The following is a 15,066-nucleotide window of genomic DNA, read 5'->3' on the forward strand; positions in this document are numbered from 1 at the left end:
TGCGGTAATTAAAAGTGTTGCAGTAATATAATGCAAATTATTATAAGTTACAACAGTAATGGCAAATTTGAGAAATCAAAAGCTGTTTCACATTAAGTTTGGATTCTGGTAATCCAAGATATTTTTTGGAAGTAAATTAAAAGCAGAAGCATTAAAAGTAAGGAGTTCATGTTTATATGCATAATACATAGAAACGGTGGATTGCAGATGCATGAGCTAATACCCGTGTGTGAATCTTTAGGTTTGTCCAAGCAAAAGAGGAGCTGAAGCAACTAAAGTTGCCAGGGTTCCTGTACAGTGATGTGGCAGATCTGGCGTCCACTGTGCCATATTTCAGCATGGATGAAGATGAAAACTGTGATGAGGGCATACACCTCATAGTGTGTGTACATGGCCTGGACGGTAAGCAGTCACACTCTTCTGTTTCTTTAAATTGATTAAGTCCACATTAACAGATTCACATTGATTTAAAAACCTTTTCTTTAGGTAACAGTGCAGATCTGCGTCTAGTGAAGACTTATCTGGAGCTTGGTTTACCTGGTGCTCGTATAGATTTCCTAATGTCAGAGCGCAATCAGGTAAAACATCCCATGAAACAAGCACTGGGTTTAATGGGCAGTTTAGAGAATTAATAAAGTTCATAAATATGTACTTTTAATACGTTATTACTAGGGCTGTCAGTTAAACACGTTATTAACGGCGTTAACACAAACCCATTTTAACGGCGTTAATTTTTTTATTGCGCGATTAACGGTCTTTTTGGCCTAGCAAACTTTGTCGTTTTTTTCACATGCTTTTGCAACAGGACGTGGCGCTGCGCTATGAAACCCATTCATTTCAATGGCTTGCGCTGCGCGAGGACGTTTTGTTGCTTCGTCGACCAAAGCGCAAGCGGATCTAGCTAGACCGGAAACAAAACAACAGGCACGCCGCACACACTTGTTTGGGCTTGCGAGCCGGCCAAATAGTTGGTTAACGTTACGTTTTGAGTGGATGACGAGCGCGAGATGCCGAAATGGATGCCAATAAGATTCTGAATGGAAAGTTTACTTTTAAAAAGTTGCCAAATGGTTCCATTGACAAGACCAAAGTTATCTGTGTGTTTTGTCGTTGTGAACTGAGCTATCATCATCGCAGCACGTCCAGTCTGAAATACCACTTGATGGCCAAGCACACACACAACTGATGCGAATTCTCCACCCCCTCATCAATCGTCAGTATTTCTTTCACCCTTTTATTGATGGACAGTGTTACATTGTGTGAGAGATTATTTGCTCCAAGTGAGAATGTAGTGTGAAATTGAACACAGTATATGCCAATGTTGTTTTCAATAAAAAAACATTTGCAAAAAGCAAGCCGATCCACTTTTCCATGTTGATAAGAGCATTAAAATGAGAAAAAATAATAGGACAAAAAGAAATCAAGAGACATTTAGAATAGATAAAAATGTGCGATTAATCGCGAGTTAACTATGACATTAATGCGATTAATCGCGATTAAATATTTTTATCGTTTGACAGCACTAGTTATTACTTTTAAAAGTATAAAGTATATGTAAAATCACTGGACGTGCTTTTAAACAAGAAAAACTTCAGTTGGCTTGGAAAAGAAATTGAACATTAGAAACGGTGTTAAAAATTGATATGTTTTGAAACTTTAACCTTGATTTTCTTGGGTTTTTATTCAAGAATGACACATTTGCAGATTTTGAGTCAATGACAGACAGACTTTTGGATGAAATAGTGCAGTACATACAAATCTACAACCTCACAGTTTCCAAGATAAGGTAAGAACTTTTCCTCAAGCGCAAATATATCAGAAAGTTAAACTCAGATATGAGAAAATTACAGTATTTTTAGAGATTTACAAGCATGATTTTTTTCCCCCTTCCTCTAGTTTCGTAAAAAAAAATCAACGACTTTGTCCAGTGTACATTTTTTTTATTATTATTAAGGAGCCATAATGATTGATTTACAAGGATTTTTTTATACCTTTTTGAGGGCATATTTAGCATGTAAATTATGTATTTGAAGTATTCACATTGAATCATTTAAATATTATTATTTCAAAACACTAGACTAAAAAATTCACCTCAGGGCCAATTTTTAAAGACCTGAATTTTTTACCCTGGCCCTGTCCTGAGTCGATGTGCATCATGTGTACATTCTGGCCTCACTGACACTTGAGCATGATTTTGCACTATAAAATGACAAATCAGATGCGGGGGTCTTGTGGGTTTTACAGACATGGAGGTCAATCCCAGTGTGCCATTTTGGACATTAATTTGACCTTGTTGATTGCTTAGACAAGCTCATATGTTTAAACTGTGAACTAAAACACATCTAGCCTTAGGGTAACAGAATCACTGTGTTGTCTTTCTCAGTTTTGTGGGTCACTCTCTGGGAAATCTGATCGTGCGCTCTGTGCTGACGCGGCCCAGGTTTAAATGTTATCTCAGCAGACTCCACACGTTTCTGTCTCTGTCTGGACCTCATCTCGGCACGCTGTACAACAGCTCGGCCCTCGTCAATACCGGTAACTTATGGTCATAAACTCAGCAGATTTCTGAAGACAGTATTTTATGAGCCACTCTACATTTAACTCTATTAAGGAACCACTGTAATTTTTCCTCTGTGTCAGGGTTGTGGTTCATGCAGAAGTGGAAGAAATCTGGCTCTCTGCTGCAGCTGACCTGTCGTGACCACTCAGACCCACGCCAGACCTTCCTCTATAAGCTAAGCAAGAAAACAGGTGAGTGTCATGTCATTCTGGTTTCACAAAGCCAATGTTAATTTGGATTTCTCCATATCCAATCCTTCAAACTCTGTTTCAGGTCTTCAGTTCTTTAAGAACGTGGTGTTGGTGGGGTCCCTTCAGGACCGTTACGTCCCTTATCACTCTGCCCGAATCGAGATGTGCAAAACAGCTTTAAAGGACAAACAGACTGGTGAGAATTAAAGAAACGGTTTCAAAAATATATATCCAAAAAATATATATATTTTTACATAATTTATTGGCCCCCATGTCCAGTATGAATTTGACTGTCATTCAACCAATTTTAGGGTCAGTAAGATATATATATATATATATATATATATATTTTAAGAAATATAATACTTTTATTCAGCAATGACGCATTACATTGGTCAAAAGTGACAGTAAAGACCTTTATTTAAAATGTAACTTTTTTTGCATTATATGCATGAATATGCATGTATGTTATTTGGCATATAGAAAAATGTACGTGTACATTTTGTGCTAAAATTGAATAAAATTTAATCGCAAAAATAATGTTACAAAAGATTTCTATTAATCAAATAATCCTGAAATGTATCACAGTTTCCACAGCACAACTGTTTTCAACATAGATGATAAGAAATGTTTTTTGAGCTCCAAATCAGGATATTATTATGATTTCTGAGGGATCATGTGACACTGCAGACTGGAGTAATGATGCTGAAAATTCAGCTTGGACCTCACAGATATAAATTACATTTTAAAAATATATAAAAATTATTTGAATTTTTATTAATATTTCACAATATTTATTTTTACTGTATTTCACTAAAAATTGTTTCCTGTCTTGCTGTATTTTTTTGTCAAATAAATGAAGGCCTGGTGAGCTTAAAGGATTTCTTTCTAAATCATTTTAAAAACCTTAACCACCTCAAACTTTTGAACTCTCCATCTACTTGTGTGATCAGGTCCAGTGTATGCCGAGATGATCGAGAACCTTCTACTCCCTGTGCTTCAGAACAAAGACTGTAACCTGGTGCGTTACGATGTCATCCATGCGCTGCCCAACACCGCCAACTCCCTGATTGGCCGGGCAGCCCACATCGCCGTCCTGGACTCTGAGATTTTCCTGGAAAAGTTCTTCCTTGTGGCAGGGCTCAAGTTCTTTCAGTAACCTTGCTAGATCGGAAGCGAATACCTCACTGCAAACGGACATTTTTCTGGTTGTTATTTTTTTCCCTCACGGTTTTAAGTATGCTCTTGGAGGTAGAGCAAAATATATCAGTGTTATTTTTGTTGTTGATTTTATTTCTATTTAGTCTGTTGTGAATGTGGAATTTATCGTTTTTATTTTTCTACTGCAATTTTTTTTAATAATTTGAATGTTTTATTCATTATTAGGAAAATCAAACCTCCTTATGGTATTTTTGTTCAGTGTTATTTATGTACAAGGTTAATTTTGACCATTTTCGTTTAACAATTCATTCTATTAAACTTTCTTATGCTGAACTGGAAATGTAGCTGCTAAAAAAGGATGAACTATTTATTCGGGATGGAGATCCAGGTCATCTTCATGGTGAAAGCACGTTCACTTGAACATTCTGGCATCTAGGGTTGGCTGGCATCCGAACTGCATAAAACATTGTTTTCTATTAAGAAATTGCCATTTGACTACACATTTTTTACAAACCTTTTTTTTATTACAATGTCAAAGGCTTCCTGGACCTGGACGAACGTGATTGTAGCTGAAATGAAGCACCCTTGGACCGCGTGTTGGTTTTATACGATGTCTCTGGTGCCCATTGCATTCTCATGCACAATCTCTCAACCCAGCCTGGTGTTGGGTGGAGGAAACACACGCTTAGCATGCTAGCATTTTCTTTTTATTTCAAGGGGTACAGGTAACTAATTAACAGTGGGCCAGGTGTGTGGGATAGAAGGTTAGCCAGTTTAAAACAGCACAAATCCTAGTAATCAGATCACATAGTTTTGGGAAAGTATTTATGTACGCTCTCCTATAGAGGAGTTTATTTGATGCTTGTGTGCAAAAATACTTTAAAAAAAACAAACAAACATTGAATTTATCCTGTTTTTGTTAAAATAGTTTTGTAACATTGACAACACATTTCATTAAATGTATTCGCAATAAATGTTTTTGTCCTCTTTGAATAGAAGGTTTGTTTTCATGGATCACGCCTATTACTGTATTTGTTTTAAAAGAATAGTTCAAAACCTGTGGAAGCTCATACCCTCATATCTCACAAATATGACTTTATTTCTCCCATTTAATCCCTCTTTATATTATTAGGTAATGTAACAATACAACGTAACTTTTGGCCCTCAAAACAACTGCAAGCATTTTGCGGAAGAACATTGTTTTGGTCGTGTTTTGCATGACTGCGGATGAATATGGTTCTCATAACTAAAAAGAGACATTATCCTACTGATCATAAACCATTCACTACTAGGCTTAAGAGACAACCAGTTTTAGTTGGAAAAAAATCTCAAGCTGACTAGCTGAAGATGTTACTGTAGCTATACCCATTTTTAGACACGGTACTTCCTGCGCTACAACAACCCATAATGAAATGACCCTTCACAATAGATAATGCTTTAAACTGAACTCGGTTAATGAGCTACATATGGCAATTTATCTGTTCAGTAAAATGCCAAAAAGTCAAGCCTGTCACATTATCTTTGCAAGCAGACTCCTGTGCAGTGTTTTTTTTTTCCTGCTTTATTTAATGTGATTCCCTATTCCCCAAATTCGAGATTTACCTGCTCCATGTTAACCATTTTTGCTCGTTGTGACAAGTTAACTAACCTCTGCCACTACCACTACCACACAAAACACGCGTCAAGTAGGCGAAGCAACTCGCACAGGTGAGTGACGCATGTATACAATTTCCCGCGAGAACCATCCCGACAGGTCTAAAATATTATAATACTAAGCTTATCAGGATAGGACAAAACAGAATTGATGAAATATTGACTCATTATTATTTTTTTAATTTAGTTTTGGAAGAAAAAAAAAAGTTATGGAGTAGGCCTACTTTTAAATCAACAGGAAACAGACAGCTAATCTAGGTTGTTTACTGAATGTTTTATGTCACACTAGACATGGAGCATTAATGCCTTATTTTAATGTGAACATGAATGTTTTTATGCCAGATTTGACAGATTAAACTTGGACACTCCCTCAAAACTTTTTTTTTAACACTGAGGACTGTGCGCTCCAGGTTACACAAGCACGTTCAACAGGTTTTTAAGAAGGTAAACGCCCTTAACCCTTTAAGTGTTACCCCCCTTTTTTTTTGAATATACATGAAAATGCACATTTCGAACTTAAATGGTTGTAATTCAAGAATGCTTTGGAATATAGACGTAAGATTGGTCTTGTTTTAAAGAAGACATTTGGCAGATTTGTGTAGAAGTGAAATAAATTAAGAAAGTGAAACAGAAAAAAAGTTATAGAAGAGTTTATGAAAATGTACAATGTAAAAAATTTCATTATTCATATTTTATATAAAATATATATTTTCAAAACCTGGGCGACTCTAAAACTGCAAAAAAATCAAAGCCAAAAATCTGAACAAGTTGTGTTTCAAATTTTAGGTTGATATCTCAAAAAATGAGCTTTCAGTAAGATTTTGTTTGGGCGCAGTACCAAACTTTTTCACTAGATGACAACCAGACTCCATTACTGCCTATATAAGGCCGCCTCCATTTCCAAATGTGTTTTGAGTGATATGAACCATTATTTCCACAATTTTCTTACAATTTATGAAGTAGACATCCTATTCAGAAGTAATATGAGAAGTTTGGCAGATTTTGATATGAATTCAACCTCTAAGAAACATAAAAAGAACACGCATTTGCGTTTTAACTTCCTGCCACATCATATAATTTTTTTCTTTATATTAAAAAAAAAATTCTGACCTTTTTTTCTAAAATAATTGAATGGATGCTATCTTTTGAACTCTTGGCATGAAAACAAACTGAGGTTTCTACCCTTCTTTCATGAGTTTTCATGTTCATTGCTATTTCAAAATAAAGGTCTAAACACGCCTTAGGAGTATGAACATATTCTTGTTGCAAATTGATAAATTACGGCTCCTCTGTAATTTATTTTGAAAATCAATCACCAAATATGGAAACTAGAGATTGTAAGCTTTCAAATGATATATAGTTTGTCAAGATTAGTTTGGATATTACTGTTTTAAAAATGTAATGGATTTGGGCCCACCGGTGGGCCCGTGACAGTGGGACCTGATGCTGTATCGCCAAAAGTTTTGAAGGTCTGTGGGGAACAACTGGCAGGTGTGTACACAGACATCTTTAAGTTGTCTCTTACACAGGGAGTAGGCTAGTACCACACTTATTTAAGTCGTCTATACAAAACAGACACATACCCTGAATGATTTCAGGCCAGTTGCACTTACATCCATGAAGTGCCTAGAGAAACTTGTACTTAAACATATTAGCTCTGTGGTTCCAGACACCGTTGACCCCTTACAGTTTGCCTACCACCTTAATAGATCAGTGGACGATGCAGTGGCCATGGCTTTGCACTATAGCCTACTCTTCAACACCTGGACCGGAGTGGAACATACATAAGAATGATTTTCTTGGATTATAGTTCCGCTTTCAACACCATCCGACCTGGAAAGCTAATTGAGAAGCTGGTAGACCTTGGGGTCCCAACCATCACCTGTAACTGGGTTTTGGACTTTCTTATTAATAGGTGAGGATGGGTATGGAATGCCAAAGCTGACTTAATTAAAAATAAATTGTAAGGGGTATACAGTCAAAGACCCAGAACCAGATATGAAGAATGAAGACCCGGAGTCAGACTAATAAAAAATTAAAGAAAAGTTTTACTGAAGATAGTTTGCATTTTCATCAGCAGAAGTCAGCTTCAAGACTCACACAGGAGTTCGTAGGCCGCCCCGCTTACAGTTACAAAGATCACAGCAGTTATACCATTTCCAAGGTCTAAGCTACGTCATTGCTTACAGGTTGAATGATTCTCATTGGCTAAGAAACATTAAAGCCTAAACAATTTAACACATGTGAGGAGATAGGGGTGCCTATCGCCATTAGTAAAGATAGTTGTCGTCCACTCATTGGATTTAGGCCTGTGGTGGCCTCGCAGGTTAGAGAAGGGCGCCGGGGTGTCTGGTCCGACCGTCCAGAACCTACATAGAATGTCATACACACACACACACAAATAACAGACACTAGCAAATAACAGCTCCCATCAAGGCTGAAGAGAGTCTGAGCTCCTTATTATCAGTTAAGTATACCAAAACATACTGCTAAAACATTCACTCGTTTGGGAGAAAAACAGATCACTGGCATTTACTCCCAAGGAAGGAAATATACTGGACAGAATACATTTTAATACAACAATTCAAGTTTGATAGTAACGCTCAATATAGCTTGACCATATGTCCAGCGAAGAATCATATGTGCCCACGCTGCCTTTAGGACCCTCTAACCTTTCTACTGATCCCAGAGAAAGAGACAAACGGCCTTGTGGGTTACGTGGCCTTCGTGTCCTGCGTGTACTACGTGCAATCTCAAAGTAAGATTGGAATGCACCTAAAAGAAACTGGTTACTTACATCCATGCATTTAAGAAAATATAATTTCACAAGCACAAGAATATAAAAATTATTATGTGATAATGAATATATTTGATTATTGATTTTTATTAAGGAAGTATATAACCATTCAAAATGATATATGATTATATATGTATTTGAAGAGGCAAGGGATTTTGACCAACCCTTCAGTCCCCCATTTTAGACCAATGTGGGGTCCAATACCGCCACGTCTGGTCTAACCAGTGAGGTCACTACGGAAGGGAGGAGTGGTGACGCATGCTCCCCTGCCGGGTCACACTTGTCTCTTCACCTCGTCATGGACATGCTGGATACTAAAAATTCCAGTCCCCATTAAGAGGCTCTCCCACCTTCCACTCACAACAGGACATCAATGTCATTCTTCCTCAGTTTATCAGTCAGGTTAAAATTTTTATAAAACACATAACTGATTACGAAACAAGTACATATTTGTTCTCTGGAAGCCAGGCTAAATAAGCAAGCACTATTGCTGTATTCCTAGCATGGGCTAGATCCACAGTCACTACTCAGATCCTAAATAAAGACATTGTCTATAATCATGAGTACCAGAATATATGCACTAGTTTTTTTTATTTATAAAATTATGATTTCCAAATCCTTTTATTATAAACAAAGTTGGATGGTTAATCCATTATTTTCACTACCCCTTTTATAGACCCTTTAGGTTTAAAACACAATGGTTGTCTAACTAAAAATAAACAACAAACAATAGAATATTAATAATTAAGGCCCATAATAATCGATGTAAGCACTTTAAGTCTTTACTGAAATCATCCTTCAGTTTACAGTCACATAGCATGTACCATTTTAATTGTATAACATCTTATACCCTTTTTTGTTTGTTTCAAAAATAGAAATAAAATAAAACAAATTCACATCATCATTTCAGTCATTATTTTACCACTAAAATATAGGATCGTTCCCCATTCTGCTTAATAAAGCTTTTGTTCATTCCTTATCCTTATATCACTTGAATCCCTGTCAATCATACAATGTCTAACCCTAACCTTTTTCATACCATTTAAACTTAATTTGACTTCCATAAATCCTATCAGAAATTGTATTTTCATAACATACATTTTCTTCTACTATATTTCTTCCATCTTGCCCTACATGCCAGTTCCTTCTGCATCCGAGTCTCTCACCACTGTCAGCCTAGTGACACTTAAAGTTCCCTCGTTAGGGGAATCATGGTATTTTATTAATTCTTCAATACTCTTGTTTTCTTATCATTAACTTCAACTTTATTTTTCATTATAACTACTTCTCACAGTATTTGTCTCAGTTCCGCTTATCTTTACAGTTTTACAGAAACCAAAATATTATGTTACTCAGATCCCAGCCCACAGCCATATAGCTGCTTTCTCTTTTTACCTTTATTAAATTGTAGTTTTCTTAGACATCTAATGTCATACATACATTTAATGGATTGAGAAATAAAACCTTTTCTTTTTAGAAGTTATATTCACTCCTCCTTTATTCGCCCTCCGGCCTTTCAATAAAATGAGGGAGCTCACTCTGGATAATTTGGATAGTGACTTAGCCAATGTGCCACTTTGTCTCTCTGCCGTCAAGTCTATATATATATATTTTTTTTTTCCTACGTTTAACCTTATGATCCCACCTAGTTGTCTATTTAAATTTAGACCCTCAGTTGAATTTAGACAAGAGTTTTACCCCATAATGGACGGCAATCTTCTTTACAATTCCAATTTATATAAAATACTAATCCAGAGAGTAATTCAGTTCAATATCATAAATGACAAAAGCATTCATAATTACCAATAGCAGACAGAGCTGGAAAACCACTCCAATTAAAGCTCGTCCCATGTTCTGCATTGTCTTTTCATCAGATTGTCTTAGAATTATCAACTTTTTTAAAGTTGGTCATTTCACTTAACCCATCTGTAATGATAAAACACTAATTCCAGGGGTTAATGTCACAATATCCTCAAAATCAGGAAATAATAGTACCCCAAACTAATACATACAAGACATAAAGTGCTGTCACCATCACACGCACTCATATTAGACACACATATGTTAACTGCTCATTTTCAATATTCATTTTTCTTTATATTATTGCTAAAAGATTTAAATTTTAAATAAGATTTTAAACTTCCCATTTTCCGGTAGCTTCTACCTAATTTTACATGGTCTCCCAACCAGTTTCAAAGCATGTCTTGTTCATTATTCATTAGAATTTAACAAGGTCAGCTGGGTTGTTTTGTTTCATTATCATTATTTTGCTTCAGCTTGCTCTAGCAGGCCGATAACAGAAAGACAGACACAGTTACCATCCCTTCCTCCAACTCAGGCAGTCTCTCTCACTATAAACAAATAATATTTTTCACCAGCCTCCTAAGGCTGTAACTTAGTCAAAATTTGTATTCATTACAATAACCTTTGACCATTCACCTTTGTCATCCAGACTTTCCTTAAATCAAAAGCTGTCTTCATCTTTAGCCACCACCATGTCTAACGACCTTCAAGAGTTAAAACTATGTTATAACATATTAGTTCAAAATCAACACTATGATTTTCCTTGCCCATAAGGCAACCAGTACATAAAAAAAATGTATTACTGTCTCCACAACAACTAATGGGAATCACTTCATGGCCTCAGCTGGCTCTTGAAAGCCCACTCCTGTTCGCCCTTTATCTATAATCTCCATCAGGGTGTTTTCCCCTGGCATATTTGCAGACGCTTGTCACAATAAAAAACAAGCCATACAACTAATGCGGTTTCTTCTGGCGAGTGGTATATATCGAGGAGCTTTGCTTTATTGGGGAGACATGCCGTGACTCGTCACCGCGTCATCTCCCCTTAACGCCATAAGGACGCTGCTGGCCTCACAGCTCCTGCTCAACCCTCATACCTGTCTCACATAACACACCTCCATTCAGGAGATGCCCAATGACTTTACGTGATCCACTCTGGCTTGGGTTGCCCCCTGTCAGGCCAATAGAAGGTCTTACCCGTCATTGAGTAGCCACTCGTGCCCACTGGTGACCGCTCTTTCCAATCACACAATCAGTTCTCTTCAACAGAACTCAGCTGTTTTCTGGAGCTTAGGAAAGGCACGTTCAAGAGTCATCCAGAGCCATTCGGATTGCCTAATAGTGTTCACATGGGGAGACAGTTCAATAACAACAGTATTTAATCACTTAAATCCATTAACTATCTTAAAAGCAGCAACCTAGCTACTTGGATTATACTCAGTGAATTTAGATCACAACCGTACATTCAGTGTACTTCATCTGTAGCCGGAGCCATCGGTCCTGAATGGTGGAGACTAAATGAGACAGAGAAGTTACGGGTCCTAAAATAACCTAATCAAAGATGTCACTACAAATAGCTTATTATCACTTATGACACCGACTCAGGTAACAGCTTTTAGCTGACATTGACTGAGAGAGAGACATTGAATGAGGGAGGGACTGGTACACTGCACTCTGAACGTCTAACTTATCAACCATCTTTTAACTCTATCCCAGCTTAAGGCATCTTTGCCAGATATTACATACGGTTTCAAATAAACATATTATTTATATTTGTCTTTTGCCCACACATCAGGAAATTTAGGCATTACAAATTTCCACTCAGATTGAGTCTGTTGCACTGGCAGTTTCAGCCACAGCACACATCAGATTTTAGATAAGCGAGCTGTTTCATTACAGCCAATAACAAACTTATCTTTTGAAAGCAAAACATCAGCTTCTAGTTCTTTCATGGTCAACTTTTCAAGCTGTTTGTTTAATCAGCATTTAGCAACTGTTAATTCAGTACGGCTTCTGCTTATTTGTTTTACATAAAAATAATTATTCTAGTTCTCAATAACGTTTCACATTTCTCAATCTCAATTTTAATTGTCAAGTTCTCAACCATAGTTTAATATTTGACTTCAGTTTTCTCTTGGAGTTTATCAATCTCCAATTAGGATTCACACACTAAGTTTGACGAGGCAAGCACTCTCTGCTTGTGATACTTTTGCAGTTATTGTAAATCATCTGTGAGATTAGTCTCTCTATATCATCTAAAACCTTTTTAAAATGTTGAATTACAACACAATCATCCTTTTAGTTACTTTGATATATTTTGCAACTCACATTTGTTGGAGTCATTAATTTTACATCAACCTGTATTCATCAATTCACTTATAAAAATTAGTATTATAGATCTTTTCTTCAAAAGGGTTCATGTGTCAGCCTCAACGGCTCCAACAAGCACGCCCTTGAAGCAGTGTGTGTCCCATTCAGGAATGTAAACAGAGCCACTGATTAAGCAGTTCTCTGTATTCTTTTACAGTCCACCAGTGGCGGATTTAATCATAATAACCCAATCATAATCTTCATCATTATTATTGGCAGAACATTAATTTTCATAAGCTGCAAAATATTCTAAGTTGTTTTCACAAAGTGTCTGTTTAACTTTAGTCGCTTGTCCAGGGAAATTATCCCAGACCCAGAATTTCTTTCACTTGCTTCTTGTAATCATCGTAAGCAATACGAGGCTAAACATTTTAATTTCTCTGTTTCTTTGTTTGTTTGTAGCCAGTCAAGTTGTTTAAATTTCCAATCAGAATCAAAATCCTGACTACCATTTACTTTCTTCATTTCATTACTCAACTTCATTTCTGCAAATTTATTTAAAGTGAGGGCTTTAGAGCACAGCTGCTTACAGCGTTTGCTTCTCCTGTCTCACTATTTGTTTCAGGACTCTTCAGGTTACTGATTAAGTTATTACATTTTTCTGCCATATCTTAATCATGGTTCATACTCACCTGAAGTTATTGCAGAAATGGAGGCGGCGATCTTTGAACAACACAGCTTGGCTTCTGCGTGATGAAACTGCAAAGTATACTCCAAAATCACAGTTACATATACTGGTCCATGCCAATTTGGGTCACAACTTTTTAAATTTTTCTCTCGGAATTGTTCCTGATGCATCCCTGGCAAACAACCCTATTATTGTTAGTATCCCTAACTGCCTGATTCACTTCACTAAGTTCGGGGATCCCCTATCTGAGATGGAAGAGATTGAGCAGGTTTACGGTGCCACTGGACCTCTAGCCCAGGGACGTGCTCTGCTGGGGTGGTGCTACACCAGTAATGCCCAGCGGGGCCCCCACAGAGCACGCTTCGCTTGCGCTGTCTGCTGCCGTTACCCTTAACGACGCTCTCAGCGACTTCTTATACTGTCAGCAGTATAATTAACTTACTCCTTCACTCGCCTCATCGGAGTGAAGCTTCACTCGCCTCATCGGAGTGAAGCTCTCCCGCTCTCCTTCAAAATCTCTTCCAGTCAGACAGCCCTAACAATTAACAAAAGCTTACTACCTTGTTTGTTGATTTGCCAGGGGTGTCACCGAGAATAATTGCCCGCATCCTCCACCATAACTGTAAGGGGTAAACAGTCAAAGACCCAGAACCAGATATGAAGAATGAAGACCCGGAGTCAGACTAATAAAAAATTAAAGAAAAGTTTTACTGAAGATAGTTTGCATTTTCATCAGCAGAAGTCAGCTTCAAGACTCACACAGGAGTTCGTAGGCCGCCCCGCTTACAGTTACAAAGATCACAGCAGTTATACCATTTCCAAGGTCTAAGCTACGTCATTGCTTACAGGTTGAATGATTCTCATTGGCTAAGAAACATTAAAGCCTAAACAATTTAACACATGTGAGGAGATAGGGGTGCCTATCGCCATTAGTAAAGATAGTTGTCGTCCACTCATTGGATTTAGGCCTGTGGTGGCCTCGCAGGTTAGAGAAGGGCGCCGGGGTGTCTGGTCCGACCGTCCAGAACCTACATAGAATGTCATACACACACACACACAAATAACAGACACTAGCAAATAACAGCTCCCATCAAGGCTGAAGAGAGTCTGAGCTCCTTATTATCAGTTAAGTATACCAAAACATACTGCTAAAACATTCACTCGTTTGGGAGAAAAACAGATCACTGGCATTTACTCCCAAGGAAGGAAATATACTGGACAGAATACATTTTAATACAACAATTCAAGTTTGATAGTAACGCTCAATATAGCTTGACCATATGTCCAGCGAAGAATCATATGTGCCCACGCTGCCTTTAGGACCCTCTAACCTTTCTACTGATCCCAGAGAAAGAGACAAACGGCCTTGTGGGTTACGTGGCCTTCGTGTCCTGCGTGTACTACGTGCAATCTCAAAGTAAGATTGGAATGCACCTAAAAGAAACTGGTTACTTACATCCATGCATTTAAGAAAATATAATTTCACAAGCACAAGAATATAAAAATTATTATGTGATAATGAATATATTTGATTATTGATTTTTATTAAGGAAGTATATAACCATTCAAAATGATATATGATTATATATGTATTTGAAGAGGCAAGGGATTTTGACCAACCCTTCAAAATAAATACATAAATAAATATACGAATAAATGTAAAAAAGCAAAAATACATAAATAAACATACAAAGAAATGTAAAAAAGTACAAATAAATGAGTATTTATACTTTTATTTCCTTATTTATGTATAATTGTATTTTTTCACACATTTTTTTATTTTTTTATTTATACATTTATTTATTTCCACTTTTATTTATTTCCACATTCATTTATGTATATGTTTTTATGTCTACATTTATTTATTTTCACATTTATTTATTTATACATTTATTTATTTCCA

The 15,066-nt window shown here is 36.8% G+C and overlaps 1 protein-coding gene across 2 annotated transcripts in view; it reads left to right on the forward strand.

Moving 5' to 3' along the window:
- Positions 1-4,787, forward strand: part of fam135a (family with sequence similarity 135 member A) — a 28,287-nt gene extending 23,500 nt beyond the window's left edge. For both annotated transcript variants that reach the window (XM_056239965.1, XM_056239966.1), the window contains 7 exons: positions 242-402; positions 487-578; positions 1,689-1,786; positions 2,384-2,535; positions 2,641-2,751; positions 2,834-2,947; positions 3,705-4,787. In XM_056239965.1, the coding sequence (XP_056095940.1) occupies positions 242-402; positions 487-578; positions 1,689-1,786; positions 2,384-2,535; positions 2,641-2,751; positions 2,834-2,947; positions 3,705-3,910 (934 nt within the window). In that variant the 3' untranslated portion in view covers positions 3,911-4,787. The remainder of the gene's footprint in view (positions 1-241; positions 403-486; positions 579-1,688; positions 1,787-2,383; positions 2,536-2,640; positions 2,752-2,833; positions 2,948-3,704) is intronic.
- Positions 4,788-15,066: the final 10,279 nt, after the last annotated feature.

This window comes from Rhinichthys klamathensis, unplaced genomic scaffold, assembly GCF_029890125.1.
Source record: "Rhinichthys klamathensis goyatoka isolate OS25496 unplaced genomic scaffold, OSU_Roscu_1.1 h1tg000576l_1, whole genome shotgun sequence".
NCBI classification, from domain to species: Eukaryota; Metazoa; Chordata; class Actinopteri; order Cypriniformes; family Leuciscidae; genus Rhinichthys; species Rhinichthys klamathensis.